General features: G+C 38.6%; 1 protein-coding gene across 5 annotated transcripts in view; it reads right to left on the reverse strand.

The window, feature by feature from the left end:
• Positions 1 to 19,359, reverse strand: part of EPHA7 (EPH receptor A7) — a 165,747-nt gene that overhangs the window by 26,360 nt on the left and 120,028 nt on the right. For 3 of the 5 annotated variants that reach the window (XM_058021177.1, XM_058021173.1, XM_058021175.1), the window contains exons 7-10: positions 15,688 to 15,856; positions 7,379 to 7,487; positions 6,625 to 6,680; positions 2,717 to 2,842 (exon numbers count right to left, since the gene is read on the reverse strand). In XM_058021177.1, coding sequence (XP_057877160.1) covers positions 2,717 to 2,842; positions 6,625 to 6,680; positions 7,379 to 7,487; positions 15,688 to 15,856 — 460 coding nt within the window. The remainder of the gene's footprint in view (positions 1 to 2,716; positions 2,843 to 6,624; positions 6,681 to 7,378; positions 7,488 to 15,687; positions 15,857 to 19,359) is intronic. The other 2 variants (XM_058021174.1, XM_058021176.1) reach the window with 1 other exon arrangement.

The following is a 19,359-nucleotide window of genomic DNA, read 5'->3' on the forward strand; positions in this document are numbered from 1 at the left end:
CAACCCCAAATCGAGCTTTGGGAAATAAAAAAGCAGTACCTGGGTCTTGGCTTCACAGGGGTAGAACTTTGATGATGCCTTTGACCATTTTTAACTGACTTGTTTGAGCAAATCTCCACTCAGAAGGGCTCTTTTCACAACCCTGATAGGAGATGACTGCATATAGAATCAAATTCCTTTCCCTTACATTCTGTGCTAGCTGAACCAAGGCTAGCTCAAATTAATTCCATACACCTTGTGCTGTACCTAAGCTAATTGACTACACAAGTGTTCCTGCCTGCACATTATCCCCAACCATCCTTAGGCACTGAGCTAAGAACACTGAGCTGTTCCTGCCCCTAGCTTGGTGCCTTAACCTCCCTCCTGCACTTCATTAGCAATGTGGATGACTATTAATGAATTCACCACTCACCCCACTCACAGCTCCTTAGCCACAAAAACTTCCTAAAGGACAACAATTTTCTCTAGCACTATTTTCCAAGATTTTTTCATTCCATGCCGAAAACAAGACGTGAGTATAGGAGTGTGTCTGTGTGTCTGTGATATTTCAGAGCCAGGTAATTAGGATACTTGGCACAGGAGACACTAAGGCTTAACTCCTTTCCAGCTCTCTGTGATCTGATTTTGATTGATTTCCAAAGGCAGATCACACACACTTGGGCAAACGAGAAATTTCAACTTGTATGTTATGCATTTCAGGCCAGGATGCTAGCCAATGAACTACTTTTATTCCCAAGAAAATAGTGCATTCAGCTGAAATGATGCCCAAAAATAAACTGGAAAATATGACAACAAGAGAGGGAATATTGCACAGCCGCACAGCCACTAGCTCAGCATGTCGAGAAAGCAGAGGCTCAAACAAAGGATGTGTGGTGTGAACAACTTAACGTAGTGGACACCATATTCTGTATCTGACAGGTGGCCACAGCGGGATGGAAATGAAAATGCTGGCGAGGAAAGCACATATCCCTCATGCAAATTGAGTACAAGCATACTTGCACCCTGTTTGTGTCTGAGAGACGTGGCACTGCTCAATAGTTGATGTGGCCAGCATTGCTGATGCATATTGAGATTGCTAAGTGGCTTTTCTGCTGCTGTCACTAGCAGAAATTCCATATTCTTCTTTGATGTATGAGTTTCAACTGGTGCTTTGGGTCTGCTTGCTTCTGCTGTTCCTGGACTGCATTTAATTTCACTCCTGTTTGCTATTTACATCAACAGTTTAAAACCATAGCTAAACAGGATACACAATATGCTTTCACCACTGCACTCCTTATTAGCTTTCTTCAGATTGACTACTGACACACGTTAATTGTTTTTGCTATCAATTATACTCATTAAAATCAAAAATAAATTCATCTGCAGTCAAGAAAATTAACACTCTGGAATTTGTCATAACAGTGAAAATGCATTTTGAACTGTATACTCTGCAGCTCGAGTGTTTTCACCATTTTTCTCAGAAAGCATTAGCAAAATCCAACTGAATACATCTTTGTGCTCTGAACTGTTGCTATGCTGGTAGCTTTTTAACTCAAAGCAAAAGATGAAGCTCAGCAAATTTTCCATGCTAATCTTGCATATTGTGCATCTATTAGAAGAGATGCTGCCATTCTGGCATCACAAAAATTACTAGTTAGCAAGGGCTGAATTCTTATGCTCTTACTCATAGTAGGAGTAATTTGCTCAGCAGTCTGGTTAATTTCAATGGTACTACTCCTTGACTAAGACATGATTCAACATGACTGAGGTTACTTTTAAAAGGCATTGTGAATTCTAAGTATAAAGATTTTTTTACAGGTAAAACAACTTATCCTAAAGATTTTTCTTCTTCTGTTTTTAAATAATACCACAACATGTAATTTACAGTACTAAACTACAGGTGATTTTAAAAGAATTCTACCAATACTTATATAAAACAACAGGAAAGCAAAAGAACATTTCCTCCAGGAATCCAAAGTATTTGATATTTTTCTTACTCATGGAAACTTAATTTCACTGCATGGAGTAGTGCAATAAAAATGTCACGTATCTTATTAATGCAAACAAATGAAACTGCCTTTTTAGAGCATGAACACCATGGCTTAAGTAGGTGGTAGACAGTTCAAGAGAAAAAAAAAGCAATGTAGTGCTGGTGCAATTACAATCAGTCATAAGAAGTTAAACAATAACTTTTTGTATTCATAAAATATCAGAAAGAAAAATGGTAGAAGGAAAAACAGCCTTAGGGAAGATTTTGTTATAAAGAAACAAGACCTTCCCACTCTCTATTTAAGATTGTGCGCTGCAGCCAGTTTTCCTTACTCACATGAACAAAGCTGCAGAGGTCAGAAAGGCCCCTTGCAAGAGGCAAGCAAGCAGTATTTGCACAAACGCCTAACGCTTTTACTCTGACAGTAAAAAATAGGCAGCACAACTGGCCCACTCCCCCCACTTCCAATTTTAACAGCAGATACTTGATTAAAAACCCATAAGCTTTCAATGTCAAGCAAGACTTTTAATTTACTCATTTATCTGGGTTTTTTTTAGTTGTAGTTGGCTTTTCCCCTGTTTGTTTTACATTTTAGAAGCGAGTGCGGCTTCATTGCTCTTAACCACTCCGGCAAATTCAGAAAGTTCTTCTATACCTGAGGTATAATTATTTGCCTGTCATTATGATGAATGAGTTTCGATCCCGGCTAAATGGAACAGTTGAATCAGGAAGCCACGGCAGCCTTACCTGCGCCAATCACACGCTCAATTTTAATACAAGAGGCATCTAGCTCCTTGGCGAATTGATGGACAGCTCTATTTGGGTCCTCGTAGGTTTCAGGGTCAATGTAGGTTTTGGTGCCTGGAAATTTAACTGTAATGATGTAAGAAAGCATGACTGTGATGAAGCAAAAGCACTTATTGTGCAGCCAGCCCAGGAATTTCATTATGCAGAGTGCTCCTTGGAAGAGTGAACCTGTTTCCATGCTGCCTGAGCCAGAGCCACTCTGAGAGGCAACCTCAGTTTTAGACATCATCTGCAAGCGTGCTGACACACAAGTACAAACAATCCCATCTCTAAAAAATGACTAACATTAGCATCTGCATCTCCTCTTGAACTGAAAGAACAATAAATATTAAATAGTGCTTAATGGAATAAAATGCAAGGGTTGAGTGGGAATAAAAACAAAGCGGGGAAAGGGTATAATGCCAGCAGAGGAGGTGAAAGTTTCTTTTCCGTGTAAGGACATCTTATCCTCTTCACCCAGGATGTGTAAACAGCATTTCTTTATGTTATTTCTCTCCTCTAGTGGGATTTGAAAGGCTCCTCCACCCCCTTGAATTTGCTTAATCTACTGAATATAATATTGTTTGTAGACTGTGGCAATAGTAAAACTATTCACAGCACTCAGAAATTACAACCTTAGGTGTATTTCTTGCACTATAATACGAGCATGAGAAACACCTGCAGCCAACTTGTAAAGGTACAGGGAGGCAAAGTGGCCTCTGTGGCACCATTATCTCCCTTCTCAAGCACCTAAGTGAATAATATGCAATAACTTGTTTTTTGCTCATTTTTTCTCCACGCTTAGTACAGCAGCATAGTGTTCTGGCCAGCATGCAGTTTTTTCCCTTGGTTTGAGGATGATTCAGGTAAATTATCTTTCACTATTCTGGTCAAAGTACAAGCTCCTGGAAATCTATTAATCAGTCAATTTTTATGATATAAATTTGCTCAGAAGGATTATACTCTTTAATTAAATTTAATTAAATCAGTGAATTAAAACTCAATATGAAAATGCAAAAATGTTCTTCTGTTAATTGATATAAACAAGAACAGGATCAAAAGTCAATACAAAACATAAATAATTTTCAATGGCTTTGTATTCTTTGAATTTAACATAAAATATATTAAATTTTAAATTATACCAAAAAACAGCTTAGTAATCATGTGTATTTATGTTTTAGATGGTATTAATGACCTAAGTCCACAAACCATAAGAAAAATAAAAACAAACCTAGAGAAATTGTTTCAGTAATATAATGAATTGACATCCAGGGAAATTATTTGAAATGTTGCCCAGATGTTGTTATCTGTCACATAATGTACTTAAATTATTTGTTCTTTTAGCTGTATTGGAAATTTGAATGCTGATATTTTTTTTAATTATAAATATTTATTTCTTAATACCAAAAGAGACTGGACAAAATGAGAATTAAGCAGTAGGTTGACCTCTGGTAGTAGTGCTTTAAGGCAAGGAGATGGAGAAGGAGACATCCTCCTGTGTTTGTGATAAAGGGCCTGGACTGGAAGTAACCTTGTGAATCTCAAGTGGGCCTCTGACGGGTCTTTGTTCAAGCTGTCATAAAACATTTTGACAGGCCAAGGCTATCCTGGCATAGCAACGTGAAATAATGCTGGCCTGCATGTGCAGACATTGTTGGATGAAAAGGGAGGAGGAAACCAAATATAAATCTGAATTGCTTGACTAAACTCCTCCATTGTACTTGTATCTTCAAGTGTAGCACTTGAGGTCAAATAGAGATGAAGGCAACTGAAATGAAATATATGATGGTCCATTAAAAGCACTGCTTAAAAATCTGCTTTAAAAAATGTTTGCAAGTTGTTGTTTTCAGTAAGTGCTTGTTGTAAGTTACATTTCTGAAAATCCAGTCTGGTACCTCAGTGCAGAAGAATGTTGTCTAGCTATTGCAGAGCAAAAGGCCACCAAACTGGTGTGCACAGCTCTGTGACCACAGCATTGGGCTCCATCTCACTCTGTACGTGGCTATCAAAGGAAATTGAATGCTACACCTACAATCAACAGATGAAGCAAAACTAGTTTGGCAAGAAGTGACTTTTATCTGGTGCCATGATTTAAGAAACACTGTGTATGCTCAATAATCAGGCTAATTTGCTAGATAATCAGATTTCTTGAAACTAAAAGGAGGAAAAGGAACACTTATAAAATTTCACCATTTCTGGATCAACTATCAATTATTAAGTAGCAGCTTTCAAATTAATTAATTTACACTTTTACTGAAATAAAAAAGAAAAAATGTTGCCAACAATAGAGATAAATTATTTAGTTAGTGTATCCCTTTTGTTTATAAACTGAAAAACAAGAATACATAGCTGATCTTTTCCTTTAAGGACATAACAGGGATTTTAAAAGTAAAAGCAGTAGCTCTTCTGGAGATGTGAAAACCTTATAATGCATTATGAGAGGCAAATTTCAAATCCATCACTCTCAGAAGAGCATAATTTAAGTAAAATGAGATTTTTGACAAATTCTTTTAATTCAGCTGCACTGCAAAGCGCATGAGACATAATTCTAATCTCATTAATACTTTCCACCTTTCTGGTGCAGTTTACGAATTGATTGACTAAAGCTGCCATGATGTCACTACTTAGACACTCACTGCATTTAAACAATTTAGATAGCCACACACCCAAACTTAGGAACTGTGATCAATTAACAGCTGTTTTTTTCAGGGAAGAAAGGTAAAACAGAACCTTGATCTGATTTTGAGTGGAGCTTTGGCTAGAACTATTCATTTAAAGAGGAATGCATTGAGAAAATGCTTAGAATTTATGACTAGTGGCTACATAATTTTCTATGTGACATTACTGCTAGATAATAGCTCATGATTTTAACATACTTAAAACAATCCCTATAGCTTTCATAAAAAAATAATAATCTGATGGATTTAAGATACTACTGCAATTATTGGTAGACAACAAAGGCTAAATACAGCATAGCACGACTAAATAACATGTACTAATATGAGAGTGACCAGATATGGGAGAAGACTGGAAAGACTGGCATTGTTCTGCATCAGAACTTATGTTCAATTTAATTCTGTGATTTTTTTTCAATTATGGTTGCTCAAAATAATTTTGCAACTTAGTTTAACACGCTTCCTGAGTTATGACTAATTCTAAAACAGATTAAAACATTCCTCTCCCCTTACATTTTCAATTGTCATGAATCCAAGAAGGATGTGTTTTATTGAGTTTTCCCAGGTTTCTAGTTTAAGTTGAAATGGCAGATGCGATTTTAACAAGAGAGGCTTTAGGTACTATTCTTAGCTAAGCAAGTGATTGTACATCGCACAAGAGTAATGAAGTGGCTGACCTTTATTTCATATTAAATATTCTATTTTAAAGGACATTATGTTTTGTAAATATTGATGGTGCTACTGTATTGGCAGTAGCAGCACACAGCTTTTGAGCAGAACAGCTTCATTTTAGGGGCATGCAGTGACTCAAACTTTCTTCACCTGAAGTTTGCCTGAGGTAAAGATCAAAAAGTCACTTAGGCAAAGGTCTCTTGAATGCTACACCTCAGAGGGATCATTAGGACGACGTGAAATATGTATTCAAAGCAACCAAAAGAAAACAAAATATGCAGAATGAAAACAACAGCGTATCATAGATATATATAGAAATAAAACCATCTGTGTGAGCAATGTTGACTTTAATCTGCGTTTTTTGTAGCTCACATTTTTACAATGTTTAACTTCCCACCTGCTATTTACACAGCGTTTTTGAATTTCCTATGGCATTATCTTTCATGGAGTCTTGGTTTAGTATTGTCTACACTATTGCAATTTGGAATTTTTGAAAGGCGGGAAAAAAAGCAAAACACTTACAATGAAAGTAAAGTTCTTCATCCCCTTCTTGATCCGCTTTGCTATAGCCACAATGCCTGAAAAGAAAAGGAAATGCCAGTTTTACTGGTAAATAATGATTTACTTATCACATCTAAAGTCCTGACAAAATCAGTTCTGCAGGCTGGGATTTTCAGGCACGGAGCACCTAACCGATGTAGGCCCTTTGAAACTTTCACCTATAATTCTATTGACAGCGGAGTTTTAAATAAATCATGAACAGTTGCAATCAAAAGGCTTTTGTATCGAATACCAGTCGGGACAGGTCTTGGAGAAAAAAATTCTAGTGCTGGTGAAAGGCTTCTACAGATAAAACAGAGGATTAAAGAACTTGAAAGTAGAACACTGTTTTACATGAGGTTATTCTTAAACTTACTGCTGTGTCTCTTTTTTTTTTGAATGTAAAGTCATTTAAAGGCTGATCAGATAAAGTGTCAGACTTCTCCATGTGAGAAAACTGAACAGAAAGAGACACTTTGAGGAGTAGAGGTAAAGAACCTGCTAGGGGTTCCTTTTACAGCACATTTACGCAGGACAAAAAGAACATCTTGATACAAGTATCTGGCCAAAGTAAGAGGACAAACCGTATAATTGATAACGGGATTTAAATGAAAACTGTCCTTACTAAGAATTTTTCTGTTTCAGTTTTGCAAATTACTACCCCAGGTTCTACTTATGTCTCAAGAGTTCACAAGAGTGGCGTCAGATGTGCTTACGTCCATCAAAGATGCAATACCTTCGTCCGATGATGAATCCAAACACCATGAAGACCAGGATGATTGTTCCTGCCACAGCAACCACAGCTATGATAATAACAGGATTCTGTTCACTGGAAACAGCTGTGGCTGCAAACAGAGCACAGAGCTGAGATTAGTTAAAAATTAATCCCTACTGAGGGACTTCAAAAATTTAAGTCAATCATCATGAATTGTAGACTGTCTACTGTTGTAGACTGCCTTTGTCTGAAACATTTACATTGATTAAGTTAGTCTAAAGAAGGGCCTCTATTGGAAATTCAACTAAATGCTGTATGAGTTAACGACTGTCTACATTGAATAGAAAGAAGCCAAGCTGGAATTATCTTGGCCAAAGTGGTACAGCCATTACCTGACAGCCAGCACCACTACATCAGCCACTTCCACTCCCTACTACTCCTTTGCTGCATCTGTTCTGACTCCCTCCTAAAAGGGAAGTCCTGCATATCCCTGAAGGAGGGATAGTAGGAGAGCAATCCTAACTCTGCTCCTAGCCTCCCCTCTAAAACCCATTGATATGACTTTGAGGGCTTCCAAGGAAATACTGTCTTTAAGAAAAATGTTTGTGCTGAAACACTATTAACACAGATTTCCTAGGTAGCATATTTCAATCTCTTACTGCTATTAATCACTGCAAATGGCTATTATTACTTACCATTTGTTTCTGTTAGCAACAAAAAGGTGCTTCCACATTAATACAAAATAGAATTCTCCATGCTTCAGAGAATTTACATGCTAAAATATCCCCACATTATTGCTCTTTTTATTCAGATATGCCAATTCTATTAATATATGTAAATGTATACATGTCACATTAATGTAAACTGAGGATGTAATACTTAGCCTGAGAAACCTTGAAGCTTGTTAAAAACATTGCTTGCCTGACATCTAATAAGGGTGGCCATGTACTCAGATACATTAAGTAATCACAGCTCTCCTGAGCTCTGGAGATGCACTGGTTTCTAACAGTGAGGATCTGAACCAGAAGATGAATAGAGGATGAGACATGAGGGACTGTGTAAGTGAGAGTCAGCTGGAATCACAGAATCATAGAATCACTTAGGTTGTAAAAGACCTCCAAGATCATCAAGTTCAACCTTTGAATGAATACCACCATATCAACTAAACCACAGCAGTAAATGCTGCTTACAGTGGCGCTTGGAACACCTCCCTGAGTGGCCCATTCCAATGACTGAACATCTGTTTAGTGACAAAATTCTTCCTGATATCCCCTGGTGCATCTTGAGGCTCTGTCTTGTCCTTGAGAAGAGACTGGCCCTCGCCTTACAACAAGCCCCATTCAGGTACTTTTAGAGAGTGGCTCCTCCCTGGGCCTCCATTTCTCCAAGCTAAACAACCCCAGCTCCCTCAGTTTCTCCTCATCACACTTGTGCTGCTGAAAATTCTGTTCCCTTCTCTGGACATGCTCCAGCAAATCAATGTCTTTTCCAAAGTGAGGGGCCCAGAGGGATACAGAACTCACAGTGTGGGCTCACCAGTGCCAAATACAGAGCAATGAACACTATCCTAATCCTGCTGGTCACAGTATTCCTGAAAAAAGCCAGGATGCCCTTGGCCTTCTTTGCCACCTGGGCACACACTGATTCATGCTCAGCCAGCTGTTGATCAGCATCTCCAGGTCCTTTTTCACTGGGCCACTTTCCAGCTACTCTTCCTCTGACCTGTAGTGTTGCATGAGGCTCTTATGACCCAAGTGCAGGACTCAACACTTTACCTTACAAACATCACACAGTATTCTTTGGCCCATCCATCCAGACTGTCCAGATCCCTCTACAGAACTTTGCTATCCTCCAGCAGAACACTCTGGTCTGATTTAGTGTTGCCTGAGAGCTTACTGAGGGAGTCCAAATCATCAGTTGTAATATTAAACAGGACTAGCCTTACTACTGAGTTTAGGGGAGCCCCACTAGTGACCACCCACCTGCTGGGTGTAGCACCATTCACTACCACCCTCTGGGCCTGGCGATCCAGCCAGTTTTTAACCAGCAAAGAGTGCACCTGTCTAAGCCATGGGCTGCCAGGTCTCCAGAAGAATGCTGTGGGAGTCAGTGTTGAAGGCTTTACTGAAGTCCAGGTGGACTACATCCCCTAAGCAGGTAACTTGGTAATAAAAGCAGATCAGATTGATCTAGCAAGACCTGCCTTTCTGAAGCCCAAGCTGGCTGTACCTGATCCATTTGCTGTCCTGTATGTGCCATTTGATCACACTCAAAATTATTTGATCCATGACCTTCCCTGGCACCAAGGTCTCCAGACCCTGCCTCCAGCCCTTCTCGTGGATGGGTGTCACATTGGCCAATCTGCAGTCGTCTGTCACCTCAGCCTTTTCCTCATCCTTGGCTACACTCCTCCACATCAAGAAAAGGATGGATATTTTCCTTGATCCTTTTTTGTGGTTTGTTTATCTATAAAGACACTTATTCTATTTCACAACAGTGGCCAGATTGAGTTCCAGCTGAACTCTCACCTTCCCAGTTTTCTCTCTACATGACCTAATAACATCCTTATATGCTTCCTGAGTTGCCTGCCCCTTTCTTACAAAGATCATAAACCTTTTTCCCCTGAGTTGCAGTGAAAGCTCCCTATTGAGCCATGCCATTTTTCTTCCCCCTGGCTCACCTTTCAGCACACAGGGGCAGGCTGTTTCTGTGCCTGCAATATTTCCTTCCATCCCTTCACAGTTTGCTACCCATACAGTGTGCATTGGTGTAGATGTACTTCAGTCGGGTTGATTTCACCCCCAACACTGGCATGCCACCCCTGGGCTCACCTCTAGCAAGCCTGGTCTTACCCCCCTCCCCTTTCAAACCTAGTTTAAATCAGCCCTGCAAACTCATGGGTTAGAATCCTGTTCCCCTTTTAAGATAGGTGAACCCCATCTGTCTCCAGCAGGCCTGGGGCCGTGTAAACTGTCCCATGACTGAAATGCTGCCAACAGATGAAAGAGAAGGAAAAAAGGAAACCAAATTGATATCTGATTAACTAAATTAACAGTATGCTAAAATGGTTTAGTGCTGGTACTGTAACTGAACTGGAATGCCTATACCAGGTTTTATGAACTCCACAGAACTGGGCTCCTGTTACAGACTTCAGAGGTTCCCATAGAAACAAATAACCCAGGATTTTCTTGGGAGAAGTAAGCCAATCAACATGATTTATTTTTTCACTGACACTGACCTGTACCAACTGTTTCCCCCCAAAATAACAAACCCCTTGTTGCACTACACAGATTTAGAATACTCTGCACTGGAGGGAAATTACACACACATCATACACACACCCCTCTAATTTTATTTCCTGAAGAAACTTGTAATTTTTCTATATTCTCTCTAATGCACATAAAGGAAAATCACACTATTCCTATAACTCTTGAACTAAAAAAGAATGCTTATCTTTAAGTAACTATAACTTTCTGAGATACAGAGGCCAGTAGGATGCTGCTGTAGACTTGCCTATATTCCACTCATGCCATTTTTAAGAAATTAGTGGTGACTGTCTTGTGTAAGAGCATAGAGGCATAAGTCATACAACTCAGTTCTGCAACTTATCTAGGTCGTCAAAACAGACAATCCCAAGGAATGTTAAGTTTCTGTAAAATACAGCATTTCCCTAAACTATTTCCATCTCTCTTTGAACTTCACTGCAAACCTCACTTGGAAGTGAAGAAGAGGCAGCATCCTGGCCAGGGTGTGAAGCTTCATCCATCCAAAAAAGTTTGGAAAAATCCCCAGCCCTGCCTGTCACCTATTCCAGGAGCCAAGAGAAGTGCACAGAGGCTGACATATGTGAGTGGGTTGCTCTATGTAAGTGGCTCACAGATTTTGGGTACTGGCACATTCTGGAAGCAAGCAGACGATGTTTTTTGGGCTCTGGAAAATGTTGGGGATATGGTACACTGGCCAAGTGGTAGGCCAGGTGGGATGCAATGTATGATTTATTTTCATATCTTTAAAAAAAAGAGGGGAGGGGGCTGATTGTGGGCACGGTCTGGTGTAAATTCAGTGACAGCAGTGTAAGACATCTGCCTTGTTCAGGTACTCTGCTTCTTCTCCTGCGTGATGAACTCAGTCTGCTGGTGTAAGGGTGAATCAGAGCACAGATTCTGGAATGATCCCTGTGGCTGGGCAGAAACAAAGATGCTAGAGTGTTCTTAGAGGAATGATTTTGGGATGCCGAAGGTCTTTACAGAGGGTGCATGCATGGCCACCTGTCACAGGTGATGCCACAACAGCGATGATGGGCAATCAGCACCGGGACAGGGGAGTTCTTGCCTCTGTTTAAGCCGTGCTCAGGCTCAGGGGGCGACACAGGGAGCTGGTACTTGGGCATTCAGCTCCAGCTGACACCTGATCTGAGCTACCCAATGCACAATGCTTAATTCTAAGGAGTTAAATTTAAACCAGCTTTTAAATACATGGTTAGAGGGATGGGAATGCATATCTAAACACCCTGGAGGATTTAAAAAAGGCTATCAGCTGAAATGCTGTGCTGATATTCCAACAACCTTTTCTCATGCAAGCAACTTTAAATGCACAATTTCTGGAAAAGAATTCTTGGCCAAGTTCACCATGAAAACTTCAATGATAAGTGGATCCATGCATGCCAAATACTACTTTCTTAAGTATTTCTTAAGAAGGAGCTTTATGCCTTCTACAAAAATTTGTAGAATTTGTAGTATTGGTATTTCAGACTTTGGAGATCACAATGCTTCAATCTTGTCCGATTTACTCTGATTCATGGAAAAAGGAAAAAGCAAAGTCTTCATGCCAGGTTCTGTCAAGTGCTTCTACTTTAACAGTAAGAGCCGTAAAGAAGTCAAAGATTGGACTCGATGACCTCAGAGGTCTTTTCCAACCTAATTGATTCTGTGATTCTGTAAGTGGAAAGATCAGCTTCCATTACAAAAAGCACAGGATTGCCTTTAGGTCCACTGGCTACAAACCACTTAACTTGACTTCTAAATATGTCAGTGAACCAGGAGATAGAATTGGCACTTCAGTGATATTTTATACATTTGTGTGTTTTTCCAGAGGGACTTCTGTTTCTAATAACCAGCCAACAAAAAAATACAACTAGAAGTCATTGATTGAACACAGTGTAGAATAGAAATGGTCTGCCTTTATAAAGCATATTTACTTCATAATTTTGAAATTTTTCCATAAATATCTATGCAATACCCAACATGTATGATATGATCCAATACAGGTATAATATACATATATTTCACATATCAGATAGTATTAATATAATGGATATAATAGTTCCTCAAATATTGAAAAGTGGCTATACAGTTTCTATCACGATTCAGAAAACAGCACACAATTCAAAAATCTACTTAATTAACACCAACCAAACAGAGCCAACCAGAGGAAGTGCCAGGACAAATCCACGTAGGCAACATGACTGAATGTGGTGGTCATTATATATATTCTTACACAAATGTATACATGTGTGTATTTTTTTCTTGAAATACTTTGACATTTTTAAAAGCTGAATTCAGAAATCCACAGAATAATGAGAAGAAGCCAAAGCCTCTAAACTGTAGCATAAGACGGTTTAGGGTTCACCTGCATGGTATGTCCCTTGAGGTATATTTCCCAAAAACAATCCAATAAAGGTCTTCCTTTTGAATGCTAACAATAGACAAATTTGATGAGTCTGTAAGTTCTGATAAAATTATAAATAAAATATAAGAAACTAATACTTTAATGTAAAACAATTTTAGAAGAGCTTAATGGAATTTGCTATATTTTACCAACATTTTAATTGTTTCTGAAAACCCTATATGTGATATCTTGGATGTTTGCTGGGAATTATATTTTATAATGTTGTCTCAAGATAATGGAAAATATGCTACTTTTAGAATCTTCATTATTGAAAACAGAGGATATTTTTCATGGCATCTCAAAGCATATAGCTGGCCTGCGACAAAAGAAACCTGCTGTGCATCCTGGCCAAGAATCTCTGCCGTTTATATGCATTTTGTCATCATCTGAGTCAGAAAAGGAGTACAGGAGAGTGGTCAGTGATGCATTTATTATAGGATTTTCTAATCTCCCATATGTTGACCAAACTCCAGTCAAAACTGTTTATCTTTGAAATCATCTTTGCTAGTCTTAGCAGCTACCAGTCTGCTTACATTCAGTATGTAAAAAATACTCAGATAATTAAAGAAATGTTGGGGAAATATTTTAATAATTTTAAACCACTATGGACAATAAATTATCTAATTAGCAGAAACGTATTATGACAGACTTCTAATTTGTTTTCCAGAAAACTATTCAAAATAAGAAATTACTTCCGGCTGTACCTCAGGTTCCCTTTCTGCAAAATGGTGATTCTGTTACTGACTCTTTCCACAGATGGGAAGTATGCTATTAGACACAGAGCTAATAATATTAGTAATAACAGCTTACTGCTGCTATTATGATAATTACTGTTTCAATTATGTCTATTAGATATGGGGTATTATTCATTATTTATAGTTTTTATATTCTGTGTGGAACTAAGGTGGAATCACTGTATATTAACCACTGTATATTAAGAATAACCACAAGTTGTTCAGGTGACACCTGGATGCAATTAATGAGATGCAATAATGTGTGTCTGCACACCCTCTTAGAGAGACTGCTGCACAGGGTCCAAAGAGGGTATGGCATCCACACCCTTAAATTCACTGTCTGCACACCCTCTTAGATAGACCAGTGCACAGGGTCCAGAGAGTGTATGGCATCCACACCCTTAAATTCACTGTCTGCACACCCTCTTAGATAGACCAGTGCACAGGGTCCAGAGAGTGTATGGCATCCACACCCTTAAATTCACTGTCTGCACACCCTCTTAGATAGACTGCAGCATAGGGTCCAGAGAGGGAATGGCATCCACACCCTTAAATTCACTGTCTGCACACCCTCTTGGATAGACCACTGCACAGGGTCCAAGGAGTGTATGGCATCCATACCCTTAAATTCACTGTCTGCACACCCTCTTAGAGAGAGTGCTGCACAGGGTCCAGAGAGGGAATGGCATCCATACCCTTAAATTCACTGTCTGCACACCCTCTTAGAGAGACCACTGCACAGGGTCCAGAGAGGGTATGGCATCCACACCCTTAAATTCACTGTCTGCACACCCTCTTAGATAGACCAGTGCACAGGTTATAAAGAGTGTATGGCATACACACCCTTAAATTCACTGTCTGCACACCCTCTTAGATAGACCACTGCACAGGGTCCAAGGAGTGTATGGCATCCACACCCTTAAATTCACTGTCTGCACACACTCTTAGAGAGACCACTGCACAAGGTCCAAAGAGTGTATGGCATCCATACCCTTAAATTCACTGTCTGCACACCCTCTTAGAGAGACCACTGCACAGGGTCCAAGGAGTGTATGGCATCCATACCCTTAAATTCACTGTCTGCACACAGTCTTAGATAGACCACTGCACAGGGTCCAAGGAGTGTATGGCATCCATACCCTTTGAATTCACAGCCCGTGCATCCCTGCATTTCCAGCTCCCAGTGTGGCTGACCCGATGCCAAGGTCAACGTGAAGCAAATGCTCTGAACGAGGGTAACCAAATTTGGGTCTGTGACAGGGTGCTGGAGCTGCCAGGGACACAGCTCCAGTGAAGTGGCTCAGGGCTGTCAGGTCTCACTGATGGGAGAAGTTTTTTTTGGTCACATAGCTGACAACTTTTTATATGAACCTGAAAATTAGTAAACCTTGAGATTCCTATTTCTTTACTAAATTGCCAATGAATTCAAAATACACTAAAGATGGAATTACAGCTGAAGACACACACATAAACTAAACTACCAAGTTGTTGGGTTTTTTTTCCAGAAAATCAAATGGAAAAAAATGGCCAGAATAAGTCTTTGGGGCTTGAAATCTCCTCCTTCCTTCTCTCCCCAGTTACAGAAGAATCTAGTTGAGTTATTCAGCTCACCACTACTCACTTTTGTGGGGAAAAAGAAGAATGTATTTGAATTTAAGAAAAAAGAAAAGTCTTGGTATATTAGAAGGAGAGCGAAGAGAAGAATCTAATATGTAACAAATCTCCTCCAGCCAATTATAAGGCTAGTTTAACTTCTAGGGTAAAATAAATTAAGGAAGCTCATCCTTCAAAAGACAATGACAAAAATTCAACTTCATGTAGAACCAAATTCTTTCTAATTGTAACTATATTGCTTATGACACCTTCCTTTCTTGCTTTACTTACTACCTCTACAGAAAGTGTTATTTTCCTATAAACCTAAAGCCTTACCTGTGGCTTCTTCCAATGTGGCAACATCCAGTCTGGGGCTGTAATTTCCATAACCAGCAGCAGTAAAAGCACGGATCTGGAAAACATACACTGTTCCTGGCTTCAGGTTGTTAATAGAAGCTGAAGTGGACTTGGTTTTCACTGTTGAATAGGTCCTCTCCCTTTGATCCTGGAAACAATAAGACAAAAGATTAAATGACATTTACAGATCAGATTTTATCATGATTGCACAACAGCAACTGACAGCCAGCCTGGGTAGTTTATTTCAATTGCTGAATGCTCTCTTCCCCCAATGACAAAAATAAAGCATACTCTGTGGAGTACTACAAAACATTGTCAATGCAATGATGAGCTCTAAGTGTAACATAAAATTCAAATGGGATGCTCGTGTTGTTACTCAGAAAACAGAAAACATCCAAAAAAAAAAAAAAAGATTGCTTTTTTGGCTCTGATTAAATTTTGTGAAATTTTGATGAGGAAAAATTCAACCACAGCTTTCCAGGGGAATCTGTGAGGTCTAAACAGTTCAAGGACAGGGAAATTTTTCTTTCATTGTCAGAACATGACAAACATAGGGCTGCACAACCTGCCTTCATTCTGCATTAATTCAGTTTACAGCCGTCAGAATTTTTTTATTTCTAGAGTACTTCAAAGTTATAATGAATGAAGTCATAGACATTGTGAAATGAATGGAAAAACTCTGACATCATTACTTTGACATCGTACCCTTCTATCACCTCTAAAAAATGCAATATCGCCAATGTTTAATTGGCTGGATTTTGCATAATTTCTGAGGTCCTTAGCTCAGTTTCCATTCGGATTTTTATCTCTGGTTTTTAGTCTTTTCTCAGTTTTAGGCTCTAAGGCATAAAGAGGAACCCAGGGAAAGAAGCTCAGTATGAGTCTCCACAAATTTGAAGCTGTAAGATTACAAACCCTATGAGTAATAACTCACTTTCAAATAGTACAAAAGCTGTATCACAGATCATTAGAGTATTCAAAAAGCTATACTTATTCATCACATTTACTGACACAGATTATGTTTCAGCACAGATATGTGAAGCCCTGTTGATTTTTGGTGGCAGATGCAACCCTGATTTGAGGGACAGAAGAGATGAATTAACCAACCATCTGAGTGCACCACATGACCAGAGAAGCATGAGCTGAACGCAGCAGTGCTAATGAGACGGATACAGAGGGAAGGAATAAATCTGTAACTCATTTCAATAATATTTCACCAGCTAAAAGTGATGGAGAGCCTTCCCTGTCACAGTCAGGAAAGCAACAAAGGCTTTTGCTGAAATACAGGGTTATACAGAACATACACGATTTCTCTTCTCAGATTCAGTAAGGGCTTCTCCTGGTTCTTGCCCAGCCTGTTACTTGAGCAAGCCCACAGTTTTGGCCAGCAACAATTTTCCCTATCTTCTCCTAGAGAGTTGAAATAATCTGTAAGTGAGGACCGTGGCAGAATGCATGTTGGTATTGTGAGAAAGAACAGGAATGCTTGAGAGGTGACACACAAGAGTAAGGAAACCATAAACAGTCAGGTTCAGGACTGTCAGCCACAGTGGAATTCCAGCTTGGGTTTTGATGCATAAATGAGGCTTATTTGAATTGCCAACAGTCCTTGTATTCAAAAATAAATAAATAACAAATAAATAAAAATAACCTGCACAAGAAATCTCACAGGACAGGCTTACTTTGGAGATTTCAGGCCGTTTCCATTCCAGCCCTAGCCAGAAGTGAGAGGTGAAAAAAACACTTATCAGAGTATTTCAGAACGACAAAAAATGTTTGATTTAATTTGGCTCTAAAAGGAGCTGAAAGTTCAAATCCTCTTATTTTTCTTCCCTTCTAAACTGGTAGAACAAAACTTAAATGACCTCTCTCATTCTGAGCAAGAAGACTGTGAATTAATTTTAAAGCTGAAATGCATTTATTTGGAAGGAAAACAACCATTTTAGTATTTGTGCAAAAATTGCTTCAGTTAAAGTTACATAGTCCAGTTTATCTGTGACTGTTAGAATGAGCTTTTTATTCTCTTTTATTAATTTCACTGCACTAAGTATAACAATGGACGATGTTCTTCCACTAAAAAAAAAACCAAAAAAAAACCAAAAAAAAAGAACAAAAAACACCCAAACCTTTAACATCAATTTTTCTTTTTGCAAACACAGAGAAAATTGGCAATGAAATTCTGCTGGTTATTTAAAATGAGTATACAGGGAAAATAATAAAAGCCAGATTCTGAAAGCTATCATTATATAAAAAGCTGAGTATCTGGGTAATTTTTTTTGTCATTTTACATTACCCATTTAAATTATTTATTTTACTTGAACAGATTAGAAACTGCTCTGCAAATTAACGAAATGCAAGTTTTTTGGTTCTCAATTTATTTATTTTTTTGGTTCAGAGGACAGTTTTGCCTTTGTTAAATATGTAACATTTTAAAAATACTTGGACTTTATTTGGATGTGCATGTACACACACATGCTCGAGGGACAAAAATCATCTGTTAAAATTAGTAAAATTCCTTCCAAATAATTTTTTAGCTATCTGTACCTATCTGTTAGATTTTATTATACGAATCATTAGAGTGAACAATTTAAACTGGAAGTTAGCTTCAACAAATAAAAATTTTATTCCTTTCCCAAATCATATAAAGATCTTTTGATAAGTATATTTGTGTAATTCAGCACTGAAAATGAAATATGACACTTGATATTACATTCAATCTGGGCTGAATTTACCTAACTCCATGACCTAGCAAGCTGACGTGCTCTTTTTGATATAGGGGCACTGTTACCTTGCCTGCAGAAATGTCTTCATGAGTGACCACGAAGGAGTCCCTTTATTCATTTTTTTTCTATGTAATTCAATTTCTTTTTTTTTCCCAGAACGTTTTATAAAAATTAGGAGTTTGTTACGTTATGCAGACAATTTCCCAGGGTATCTGGAGGAGCCAAACTTAGTCTGGGTCCCATGACAAACACAGAGCTGCACAACCTGCCTTCACTCAGCTTTCATCCAGTTTACGGTTGTCAGAATTTTTTTATTCTGCAGTGCTTCAAAGTTATCATGAATGAAGCCCTAGACACGCTGAAATGAATGGCAAAACTCCGACTGACATCAGTAAGATTGCAATTTCACTCTACCAGAAACAGAGATCACTTCATCTACCACTGAAAGGCAGCCTTCCATTCATTGTTGTGTTGAGAGAACAAGTGAAAGATATATTTCACAGTCCTGGTCCTTTTTAAAAGGACAAATAAGGAATATTTATTTCCTAAAAGTCTAGGAAGTGTTTTGAAAATTTTCAGATGTCAAGTAGAAGATGCCCAGCTCATAAGGAAGTACAAAATGCAGTCAGGAGCTGTACTTGATACATCATTTCAGGACTAGAATTACATTGATACAGAAGGAAATGAAACAAGCTTCAAACACAATGCAGAATAGATGTAAAAACAGGAATTCAATGGTAAAAAAAAATCCAAGTACAACTTAACAGTAAAAAAAAAAAGGAAAGAAAGGCAATTTCAAGTGTATAATTCATTTTTAGTATGCCACAATATAATATTTGAGACATATGATAGCAATAGTAATGGCAGGATTTAGCTAGTTATTGAAAACAAGCAAAATCACTGACTTTGGAGAGACGAGGTAGTTGAT

Source organism: Melospiza georgiana, chromosome 3 (assembly GCF_028018845.1).
Source record: "Melospiza georgiana isolate bMelGeo1 chromosome 3, bMelGeo1.pri, whole genome shotgun sequence".
Lineage (NCBI taxonomy): Eukaryota > Metazoa > Chordata > Aves > Passeriformes > Passerellidae > Melospiza > Melospiza georgiana.